Below are 12224 nucleotides of genomic sequence, written 5' to 3' on the forward strand. Positions count from 1 at the left end.
CTCCACTTCTGATATAATTGTATACCATCAAACAGGGTAATAAGGGACAGGCTGGGTAAATCGGGATGCTTGTCCCACATTTTGTAGAAATGTTGTAGCAGCTAAACTAATCAAAATATTGCAAAACTAAAAATAGTGGCATAAACTTCAACATTTTTACTATCTATTATGTATAAAGCTAGTTAAGAAATCATACATTTACTATCTCTAAAAAATTGCTGAAAAAAAAGTGTGACAAGTGAGATTATTGAAGAGTACCTCTATTAAGGTCTGGAGCAAAAAAAATATTCACCGTATTAAAAAATTTTACTCACATAAAAGTTGCACACAGGTGTCGGCTTGAAAACGCGATTGACCAAATTTGCCTATCTCATTCCCCCCAAAAATGGCAGCTATTTCCGCATGATGAGGTAATAAGGGACACCCCCCCCCCCCGGGTAATAAGGGACACCCTTGAAAACGCATATACAGTAGAACCTCACTTAGCAAAGGCTCCAGTTAACAAAAAAATTGATTTACAACAAAGAATTTTGATTACATTTACCTCGCTCAGCGAAAAACATTTCACTTCTCAAAAAATTAGTATATACATCATTGGTCATCACAAAATTGTCCATAGAATGTCATTTATAGAATTGTGCACTGGGCATCATAGAATGAAAAGTAATTGACCTAAACTATGATTTATTTATCCAAGACATATGATGGTTTTCACTAAAACATTCTTTTCTTTTTTTCAAGTGAAATTTATTGATTTGCAAATATATATTTTTTTTACTACAGACCTAACAGAAGTAGGTACATTTTTAAAATATCACTTTTTAACATTTTTTCAGGGATTTTTTAGAGCTAGTAAATGTATGATTTCTTAACTTCCTTTATAGTACATAGATAGGACAAATGTTGAAGATTATGCCCCTTTTTTTAGTTGTGCAATATTTCAATTAGTTTTGCTGCTATAGCATTTTTACGCTGTGGCAGAGGACTGTCCCGATTTACCCCACCCATCCCTCATTACTCTGTTTGATGGTATAATTGTTTGAAGCTGTGCTACAGTTTTTGCTATTTGATTTCATATCAAATCTTTCTCACAGACAAAACTCATTTTAAAAATAATTTGCCAAGCAATATATATAGTTCACTATTTAATGTTTGGAACTAATTTTGTATGTTACATGAACTATATCTCTAGTTCGGAATCCTTGCAGAACCATGGTGCTGATGGTGACTGAATGTGCAACAGTTAGGCTTCTGAGGCCCTTCATCATCCAGTGACTCTCAAGTGTAAGTTTAAATCTGGTGAGATGCTTTATGGCAACCAATTCATTTCACTTTTAACAGGTTTTTTATTTTCGTTTTATTAATTTCCTTGCCTTGTGAAGCTTATTGCTAGTTATGATTATTTGTTAAAGTTCTTTTGGATTGTTTCCTTTCAATTGGGAGTTCAATATGTAAATCAACATTGCATAGTTTATTGGTATTTAAGCATAGTAAAGTGGTAGTGCATTGGAATTTATGCCCATTCCTACTTGTAATTCTGATCATATTTTATTTATTAGAAAAGCATAGCATATTTTGTGATATGACAAAGATGTCTGAAAACATTATAGGGTAATATTGATACTTGGACACTCCATAACTAAATTTTTTTCATTGATGATTGAATTCAATAGCCAGCTGCATTACAATATGGCTGGCCATTAGACCTATTCTCACTTGAGTAGGAGAGAAACTTGGACAATATTGATATAAAGTGCATTCCTAAAACCTATTGTAATTTTTTGAACTGTTGAATAAATTCCAGTATGATATTTGCCAAACTGTTAGGAAATTTGTGTTATTATTTTGTACATAGTTCATGATATAATTTCAAACAGTTAAGGAGATATGGCATTGCTTGTGCTGAGTAAGAAATTCCTGGATTCATTCTTTTTGGTGTGAAAAATTTATGGTACATTGAATCAATATTGAATTAAATGTTATTTGGTTGAATCAGCATTGACTAAATGTTGCTTCAACATCATTTGCATCGTGGTTACTTACTCTATATGCATGAATTTCTAGATTTAAAAAAAACTGACAAGCTTTCTAAATCCATGAAAGCATTTTTTCTAAGCAATGTCTAGAGTAACTAAATAATTCTTCAGAGATCTGTAGAAGATGGAAGAAGAGGTTCAGCGTTGCTCAGTGCCGGAGGAGGAAGCTTGTGAGAGCAGCTCTGACATAGAGGAGCTTCAGATCGAGTCCCTGCAGCCTGAGGAGCTTGACTTGGACTCTGGTGATTACTTGTTCAATTGATTATATGCTTGTTCAATTTGCTTGGCAATTATTGACCAGAATTCATTGAGTCTAGTATATTTGTATCATCTTTTATTTTTTTTGTATTGAATTAATGGTTATTTTACTTGCTATTTTCAATCAATGTTCATTGTGTCTGAAATTTTCCACATCTGATAGCTTATCAATTATACAATGCATAAACTGATCAGAGTATACTGTGTCAGGTGCAATTGTTTGTGCTTTTCATTACTAAAAAATAATTAGGCTGCAGCAGTTTTACCAACATGTAGATAAAGTCAAGAAATATCTTGGGGAAAGTTGAATTAATTCACCAAGAATGATTTTGCATTGAGAGATTTTATGCTTGAAATATGCTGTACCGGTACCATATATACCGTAATGTTTGGGACGGCATAATTACAAGCTAGGGTGACTTGAGCTTGAAGTGTCGCTAGACAGCATAATTACAAGCTAGGGTGACTTGAGCTTGAAGTGTCGCTAGAGAGCATAATTACAAGCTAGGGTGACTTGAGCTTGAAGTGTCACTAGACAGCATAATTACAAGCTAGGGTGACTGTTGAGCTTGGAGTGTTGCTAGACATCATAATTACAAGCTAGGGTGACTGTTGAGCTTGGAGTGTTGCTAGAGAGCATAATTACAAGCTAGGGTGACTTGAGCTTGAAGTGTCACTAGACAGCATAATTACAAGCTAGGGTGACTGTTGAGCTTGGAGTGTTGCTAGACATCATAATTACAAGCTAGGGTGACTGTTGAGCTTGGAGTGTTGCTAGACAGCATAATTACAAGCTGGGGTAAATAATAAATGATAATTTGCAATCTTGGTTGGCTGGTCAACTATGCTGTGCACTCTGGGGAGGCTGGTTAATTATGATGGCCATAATCTGCTTGTCGTGTAATTTTATTTGGCAGATGTAGCTTCCTCTTTCTGTTCATGTGCAACAGAAAGACTATCTAACACCATATTTTAATATAATTATCAACCATGCAAAATTTTGAAATTAAGATATGAATGAATGGAGTGCAAGGAATGTATTTAGTTTACCAATAAAGCTCTGATAAAAATTAACAAAATTTTTCTGTACAGATCTGGAATTGTGTGAGAGCGACTTCGGTAACATCCCCTGCGCTGATATCCTTGTTCCCCACATTCCTCTTGACTCCATTCCTCAGCACAACGAGCCCCTCAATCCTCAACTCCCTCCCCGCCTTCCTCTCACCAATGCACGAAGTCCTTGTGGCAGTTTTCTTGTTAGTTCGGCTCCTCCGCGGGACTCCGACCTTCCTGTAGCGGGTTGCGACGCTCCCCATGAAGGATCTGATGATATAAGGCTCGTGGAGAGCAGAAACAATGAGAGGTTATGCAAGGCAATGGAAAATACCACAAAAAAAGAAGGAAGAATTCCTGATGAAATTTCGACAGTGTCTGCAAAGAACTCTGGGACGTTGACGCCAGCTGTAATTGGTTCTCAACATGTTTATTCAGATGATCAACAAAAAGACGATGGTCCTGTTAATTTTCATGGAACTTCCTTAGAACCAAAAGAGTTGCAACCTAAAACTGTTTCACCGCGCGTTGTGATGCGGGCTGAACTTAAACGAAACGATGCTCAGTTGGACTATGAACGGGTGGAATCTCTCCATGTTGACAAAGGAGCTGAATCTCTGTTGTCTAACGCGGTGCTTCGAGAGCCGCGTTCTTCCGAATCCTGTGACAGTCTAAGTCGTGACCACCCAGAGAAAGGAGGTAGACCAATCAAGTCTGACTCCTGCGATGACGAGGTGACTGTGTTGGACATGCTGGATCCCCTCGCTGTTGACGAACAAGAACTGTTAGCTGTAGCTGAACTGTCGAACCATGATACGGACGATCATGAAGCTCCGTTATCTATAGACGAAGGAGAAACTCTAATCACTGATCATGTATCGACTTCCAAAAGAATTATCTCATCTAATCCCTCATTAATGAAAGAAGAAGAGTCAGGAGCGTCCAATACTTCAACGGTTAACAAGTCGTTAGCTAGCATTTGTTCTTCTTTGACCAGAGAGACGTCAGCCACAACTAATTCATTGACCCATAAAGATGACTCAAAGGTATTCCCTACGTCATTAACTCATCATAAATCAACTGTCACTCAAAGTTCGGTCAATAAGCCTCGCATGAAAGGAAAGTCAACCGTAAAACGAAAAACCCAGTTCAGATGCTACAAAGAGGGAGAATATCGGTGCCTATCGCTTAGCCTTTCGCCTTCAAATCGCTTGTTCCACACTCTGGATGTGCTCCGCAATAGAATTAAGCCTCCAAAAACTGTATCAACCTTCCCTTCATGCTCTCCCTCGATGCCCTCTACTACTACCTCTGAAATGCGCCCCTCGCACTCCAATCGATTGAATCTACCACAAGAAAGTATCACAAAATCGTATTTTCTATCAAATAAATTTAATGGTTACAAAGGTAAAAGGGTTGAGGATTTTAGTGAGTTAAAAGGTGAAATCAATCCTACTTGCCAAAAGAATTATCCAACTGAAGTTAGTAACCTTAACGAGTGTAGAAATGCCTTCACCACGAGCAGAGAAGATGTTTCCAAGGGAAGCAAATGTCGCACTAAAAGTAGCCGAGGCAGCAATATGGATGATAATATTCCGGTGGTAAGTATAGCTGACTGCAGCACTCCTCAGTTGATTTCCAACCCTGTTGCTGAAACTTGCATTTTGAAGTCTTCGCCGTATCTGAATCTTTCAGCGACTTCCCTCCGACAAAGTTTTGGAGGGTTAGATAATGAGGGCTCCCAGCCTATGATATCCATTCCCGATTGCACCCCAACATTATCCTCTGTAGACCTGTCCAGTTTCGCCAACATGGATCACCATCAACTTCTTTCTGCTTTTGAGCTTGCTGAGGAAAGCTTAAACTCAATGTCAGAAATCACTGGAATCGAAATCCCAATTACATTTCCTGACTGCAACGTTAGGAACGAAAACCAACTAAAGAAAAACTCTTCTTTTAACCAGTCGAGTTTTGAAAGCGTTGACAGTTCCTCCATCCCAGTTTTAAGTCTGTCTGAGAACTTTGTTGGGCATGGAAACTTGGATGCACTTCCGCTACTTGACTTGTTGGAGAGTGGTACTCTTGCGGGATCTTCTTCGGATCTTATTGTGACGAAAGTTGTTACTCCCGCGGTCCCTCCTCCTGTGTCCGCGGTAATGCCCGGCGTGTTTGATAAAGTTCCAAACAAAATTGAATCGTCTGTAAAGACTGCAAATTCGCCGTCATCGTGTAAGCGCCAGCGTGATATCTCACCCTTGTGGTCTTGTCGTCCTACGATCTTAGCTCATAGATCACGTACCAAGTCATCGTCCAAGGGAACACTTTTGAAGACCCAGCGTGTCGAAGACCCATCTCGTAGCGAGACTCAGTATGTTCAGATCCTTGGAAATTCTCATGGCACGTCAAATATGCGTAACGTTTTAAATATTCCAAGTGATGCGAGTATAAAGAGTGCAATGATGGTCCTATCCCCCGACCCACCTGTCTCAAGTCAAAGCAAAATTTTCATGAACTCTCAAAAATACTCAAAGAAACATAAGATTTCGGAACGTCGTCATATGGCTGTTGAATGCTCGACCATGAAAAGCGTGTCTGACGGGCACAAGATCACGTCACGCTGTATAGCTGAAAAAAGCGCATCAGATCGTACATTTGAGACTCCGCAAGTCCAATATCTTAAGGAAAATTCGACGTTTATCTTACGTGACCTCTTGTTGGCAGAAAATACGATACCTCTCAACGGGCTATCTGAAACTTTACAATGTATTGAAGGTCAAATTCCTAGTTTCAGATATGGGTTGGAGACCAGTATTCTTTCAAGCGCCCAAAATGAGCATCTCAACACTCCTGACCCTCGTGGAAGTAGTGAGTTTCTTCAACGCGATGTTAACGTCGGTATCGTTAAGAATGAGACGTCATTCGTTCACACTGGTGATGAGTCTTCCTTTGATCCTCAACGTTGTAAACCGTCCGTAGCTGTCAAGCCCTCCACTTTCATGGAACAAAATGTTCCTCTTAAGCTTCCTCTACTTAAGGTCAAAGTTGAGACAAGTTCGCACGACTCTCTACCTGAGACACTGACAAATTCAACAGCTGGCACTTTAGTACCTACTTGTATTGTTAAAACCGAAGGCGCCGTTATTGGCTCACCACCAAATAATGGCCCAATCCAAGATCTCCCCGACTTGTGGCATAATGAAAACACAATTACTGGACCACCTGCTATTTTAAAAGTCAAAAATGAACCAGGGAGTCCTGAGAGCACAATGCCAAATGACGTCTTCTTTAATCATGAGATCGTCGCTAAATCGGAAGACATTGAAAGACCAACGTCTATCTCTCCCTCCGGGTGGCTTTGCGATTATCTGACATCCCCCACCCGTTCTGAATCTAATGTGTCTTCACATCCAACCTCTACCTCCATCTCCAGATCTGATGGAATGGCTCCAGCTTCCGCCATCAATCATAACACAAAAGACTCAGCTTTCATCATTAATAATGGCTTACGAGTTCCAGCATCCATTATTAATAGCTCTTCGAACGTCTTCAGCGAAAAGAAAGCTATTAGCATCTCTTATGCTTCATCAGATTGCGGCATCAGCAGCGACTTGTTCACAACCGGTGGTGAACTTGGTCCACTGGATTCTAGGATTAGGCCTAGCTTAGAACCCAGTGTAGGATGTACGATGGAGCAAAGTATAGAACCTTGTATTAAGGTCAAGATGGAAGCGGGCTCTGAACGCAGACCAGGACCTGATTTGGAATCATTTACTAGTTTAGAATATATCGAATCACTTATTGAACCCGAATGTGAACCCGGTAGCGGGTGTGGTGTGGACCTACAGCCGCTGTCGTGGGTAGTGGAAAAGAAATGCAGACAAAAACGCGGCATTGGCCCACGTTCCAGGGTGCGAGTACTACCCGCCTCTGCACTACTAAAGAAACGCAAGTCTAAGGCGCAGAAAGATTCTCGATATAAATCTAAGAAGAAAAAGTTTGCCGGTCGTGAAGTTTCGTTTTCATCACTGGATCTTGGTAGTGTACCTTTACTGCAATTAGCACATATTAGAAAAAACAAAGCAGTGGTGAAATTGCGTCGGTTATCGCCGAGTACAATTCTCCGCCACCAGAAAGATGGGGTTTCATCTGGTATATCTGGAGCGAATGACTCGAAAACAACGACCGAACGACACGAGGATAATTCACAGGATGATTCACTTAAAAAGAATCAGCTATCTGGAGTCGTGAATGATGGCTCACACGGTTGCATTTCTGATGGCCGCAGAGTTTCCAGAGGTTCTAAGTCAGCTGATGAATATGATAGCTCATTCCAGTCTACATCCTTCAGTGAATCTTCCAGCAATGAAGAGTTTGAATATTGGCATAGCAGCAGGCTTCGTAAGCTAACCTTGTATCGTAAACGTAGAATGTCGTCACGACGAACTGCCGGCTCAAAGTCATACGTAGAATCTGATTCTGACGATGATGAGAAAAGCTGTCGAGAAGAATACTATATTCGACCTTCATCAACCAATTTGTTGGACCGGCCTGCCAAAAAACGCAGAACCGCAAACTTTAATCTCTGCGAATCTCCTAATCAGAAGGATTCCAGTGAATTAGTGCCTAATAAATCGACCGTCAAGGAATCGTCTGAAGCTTCCGACAACCGTGTGACAACCCATGGCAGCCTCTCACATGAGCCTGATGACTCAAACCATATGCAAGAAAATAAGGGTCCAGGAACTTCTTTTACAGCCAACACTTTTTTGACATCGCAACACGACTCGGAATGTGATGCGGTATTAGCATCTGACAGCACCAAGCAGGACTACGTTATTGCTGCCCAGGTTCACGATGCGTGCATTAAGATGACATTGCTCCGCAGAAGTCTGCTCCGCGAGACGTCTGCAAGACTGGGCCTGTCCACTAATACTGAGACTACGCATTTGCCGGACGGCGATTTGTCTGAAAATATAATGAAGCCAACGATTAATGACAATCAAAATGTTGAAGAAGCGAAACCATTTCCAAATGATAATCGTAATGGTGAAGAACGTCATCTGCTCGGCGATCTTAAGGTTGATAAGGAAGGGAAGCAAATGTTGGAAGATTTTAAAGATAATAAAGGACCTAACCAATTAATTGATGAATGTGAGAACACAGACGAACAAACTAATCCTTTAAAACAGAATGGATTAAATGCGAGTCAAAATATCCAACCGGCGATGGAGGCGCGTGCAAATTGTAGCAAAATTGTGCCGGCTGAGGAAGGATGTCACGAAGATGATGTCGAAGTATTAAGGAATGATAAGGATGTGTTAGAAGGTACCTTGGATGTGTTCAGTGGTGATGACTGCAGTGAGGATGAGAGTTTGAAAAGTGACATCCATAAGCTGGCTGAGAGCATCCAGTGCTGGGGGGATGAAGAGAACGGGGATGCATCTTGGGTGAGGGAACATGGATCTTTGTTTCCCAAATCTTCGATCACTGCTTCAAACATGTCCAACGTCTCAGTCACGTATACATGTTCCACTAAGTCCACTTCCTACACAAATTTTACCGCGTTTACTTCCACTACATCTATTTTTCCAACCCCGTCCACTCCCACCACGTCTACTCCAACCCCGTCCACTCCCACCACGTCCACTCCCACCACGTCCACTCCCACCACGTCCACTCCCACCACGTCCACTCCCACCGCGTCCACTCCCACCGCGTCCACTCCCGCCGCGTCCACTCCCGCCGCGTCCACTCCCACCGCGTTCACTCCCACCACGTCCACTCCCACCACGTCCACTCCCACCACGTCCACTCCCACCATGTCCACTCCCACCACGTCCACTCCCACATCCACATCCTCCCCATCCACATCCTCCCCATCCACATCCTCCCCAACCACATCCTCCCCAACCACATCCTCCCCAACCACATCCTCCACATCCACATCCTCCACATCCTCCCCAACTACTTCCTCCCCGTGTAAGACTATTAACAAGTCCCCACCCAAGACCTCTTCTTTAACTACGTCCCTTCAGAGGTCAACTGTTTTGCGGCCTTCCCCAGATTGCGGCTACGAGTCTCTAGAAGACGACCGCTGCGTTAGTATTGCACCATCTGTCTGTAATGTTGATGCACCATCTGGTGAAGTGACCACTGCACCATCTGGAAAAGTGGCTGCTGCACCATCTGGTGAAGTGGCTGCTGCACCGTCTGGTGTAGTGGCTGCTGCACCATATGCTGAAGTGACCACTGCACCATCTGGTAAAGTGGCTGTTGCACCATCTGGTGAAGTGGCTGCTGCACCGTCTGGTGTAGTGGTTGCTGCATCATATGCTGAAGTGACCACTGCACTATCTGGCCAAGTGAACACTGCACCATCTGGCCCAGTGGCTACTGCACCATCTAGCCCAGTGGCTACTGCATCATATGGCCCAGTGGCTACTGCACCATCTGGCCCAGTGGCTACTGCACCATCTGGCCCAGTGGCTACTGCACCATCTGGCCCAGTGGCTACTGCAACATCTGGCCCAGTGGCTACTGCACCACCTGGCCGAGTGACCACTGCACTATCTGGCCAAGTGAACACTGCACCATCTGGCCCAGTGGCTACTGCACCATCTAGCCCAGTGGCTACTGCACCATCTGGCCCAGTGGCTACTGCACCATCTGGCCAACTGACCACTACACCATCTGGCCCAGTGGCTACTGCACCATCTGGCCCAGTGGCTACTACACCATGTGGCCAAGTGACCACTTCACCATCTGGCCCAGTGGCTACTGCACTATCTGGTGAAGTTGCTTCTGCACCCTCTGGCATGTCTCTCGCCTTGAACGAAATCCTCACATATAAGAATGCAATGGAAACGTTTAGATCGCCGGGTGCCTTGAAAGAGGAACTTAATTCAGATGCAAGCGATAATCGTGATCTTCCTCCGAGTGCGGGAGTTGCTGGAGCTGGCCAAATCAGTGGGTGGTTCACTTCGCTCAAGGATGCTGCCGGAAGCCAGCAGGTTGATGCCGACTGCTGTGACTTTTCTTTATCTTTCAATCCCGTTTCCGGTAGCTACCCACAGGTCAGGGAAGGTTGTTTGCTGGGCTTAGGAAATGACTTACTCGATGTCAAAAGTGGCATTTCTGGCTATGTTAGTGACTCGCATGACTTCGAAGGCGGAATATTCGGCGTAGAAAATAACTTGCTCGACGAACTCGAGGAATGTGACTTGTCGGACGATTTGAATCCCTTTGACTTGGTTTTTGCTGTCGACCGCAGGCTCGAGGGTGTTCGTCCTCCCGAAAACTCAGCAGGTAGTTGGGAGGCTCTAGAGAAACTAGATTCTCCGGATCTCCCTGAGAGCGACAGCGACGTCGATGACTCCATAGAGGATCCCACTGTTAATCAGCGGCAAGAGCTCTGTTGTCCGAGGTGTTCATTCAAGACGCGGAACCCAGTCCACTACTCCCAGCACACCCTGAGCGCTCATCCATCGCTGGCTGGGAGAAAGAGTAAATGGGGAAACTCGGTTTCCTCCCGACCGGAGGCACCAGACAAGGAGGAGGATGAGCAAATAGAGAAACAGAACCGACAGACAAATGACGGGAAGAGACTGAAGAGGATGTATGTAAGGAGAAGAGCGTCTTTAGGATTCGAACAATACTCGTGTGGTCGTTGTCCTTACGAAACCAGCAACCTGCTAGAGTTCCGGAGACACAAAAGAAAAAGTCATGAAACTGCAACGGGGAAAGGTCCTACGCGTGTAGGAGGTCTTGGGAGAGAGCAAGGACAGAAGAAATTCCAGTGCGCCGTGTGTAAATTCAGCACCGCGAACGCTCGGTACTTCAGTGTGCACCGCGCGGCGCATAAACTTCGCAAGGGGGGACCTCAGCCCTGTAAACTGCTCTCGAGCACACACTCCTCCATGGAACAAGGTGGAGTGGGGCGGCTGCGCAAGTACAAGTGCGCATTGTGCAATTACGTAACCCTCAATGAGGGGTCATACATGCGCCATGTCACTCAAGCCCACTCCTCCAGTCCCTCCTCCGCCCACTCCCAAGACCTCTCTATCCACTCCCCTGACCCTTCTACCAACTCCCCAGGCCCCTCCACCCACTCCCCTGGTCTTTCACCTCGCTCACACGACCCGTCCACTAGTACTCATTTCTCTCAATCCTCTCCCATGTTCCGCCACATACTTCCCAAGCCATGGAGAGCTGAACTAAACACTTCCTCCTTCACCACTTCACCTCGCCTCTCCCTCTACTCCAAACCAGATCCATCTAGTGAAATAAACAAGTTGCTTTAATTATAATCCAAGTGTCTTTAATTAAGTTACTGCGGAAATTCACACTAGACGAAGCATTGTGTTCATAGTGTGAGTCATGTATGTGTTTACGTCTCGTCGACGCAGTCTCAATTACGTGTGTGCGGTATGAGCAGACTGGACTTCGATTTACTGTTAATAAAGTTCTGTAGATAATCTCACTAATGTGGTTATTGTAACATTAATTGCCTGTACGCGTGTACGTGCATTATGCATGTATATAAATATTATGCATGTACATGAATATTATGCATGCCTATGCGTGTTCATAAGCGCCTGGAGATGCTGTCACAGTTTGACTCACTGTCGCAGTGAATGTTTTTAGTTCCTTGTCATTCTCATGCCCTAGAGAGACGAATGCAAGCGAAGAGATAGCATTCATTCACCAGAGGAACGTAGTTAATCAATTGGAATAATTTGTGATGATTATATATAATTAATTCTGGTAATATCCTAATTCAATTATATGTTAGTTCTGTATTCCATACACGCGTTTTCGTGGATTTAGAATAAACTCAATATTGTCACAAAATTATTTAATATTTGTTATTAAATACGA

The 12224-nt window shown here is 43.5% G+C and overlaps 1 protein-coding gene across 1 annotated transcript; it reads left to right on the forward strand.

Moving 5' to 3' along the window:
- Nucleotides 1-1208: 1208 nt before the first annotated feature.
- Nucleotides 1209-12224, forward strand: LOC108679026 (serine-rich adhesin for platelets; the record flags this gene model as incomplete). The annotated part of the gene is given in 3 exon segments (XM_018167533.2): nucleotides 1209-1284; nucleotides 2148-2278; nucleotides 3387-12224. Coding segments are annotated over 2 exon segments (8379 nt in total). The 3' UTR covers nucleotides 11648-12224.

Source organism: Hyalella azteca, unplaced genomic scaffold (assembly GCF_000764305.2).
Source record: "Hyalella azteca isolate HAZT.00-mixed unplaced genomic scaffold, Hazt_2.0.2 contig10134, whole genome shotgun sequence".
Classification (NCBI taxonomy): Eukaryota; Metazoa; Arthropoda; class Malacostraca; order Amphipoda; family Hyalellidae; genus Hyalella; species Hyalella azteca.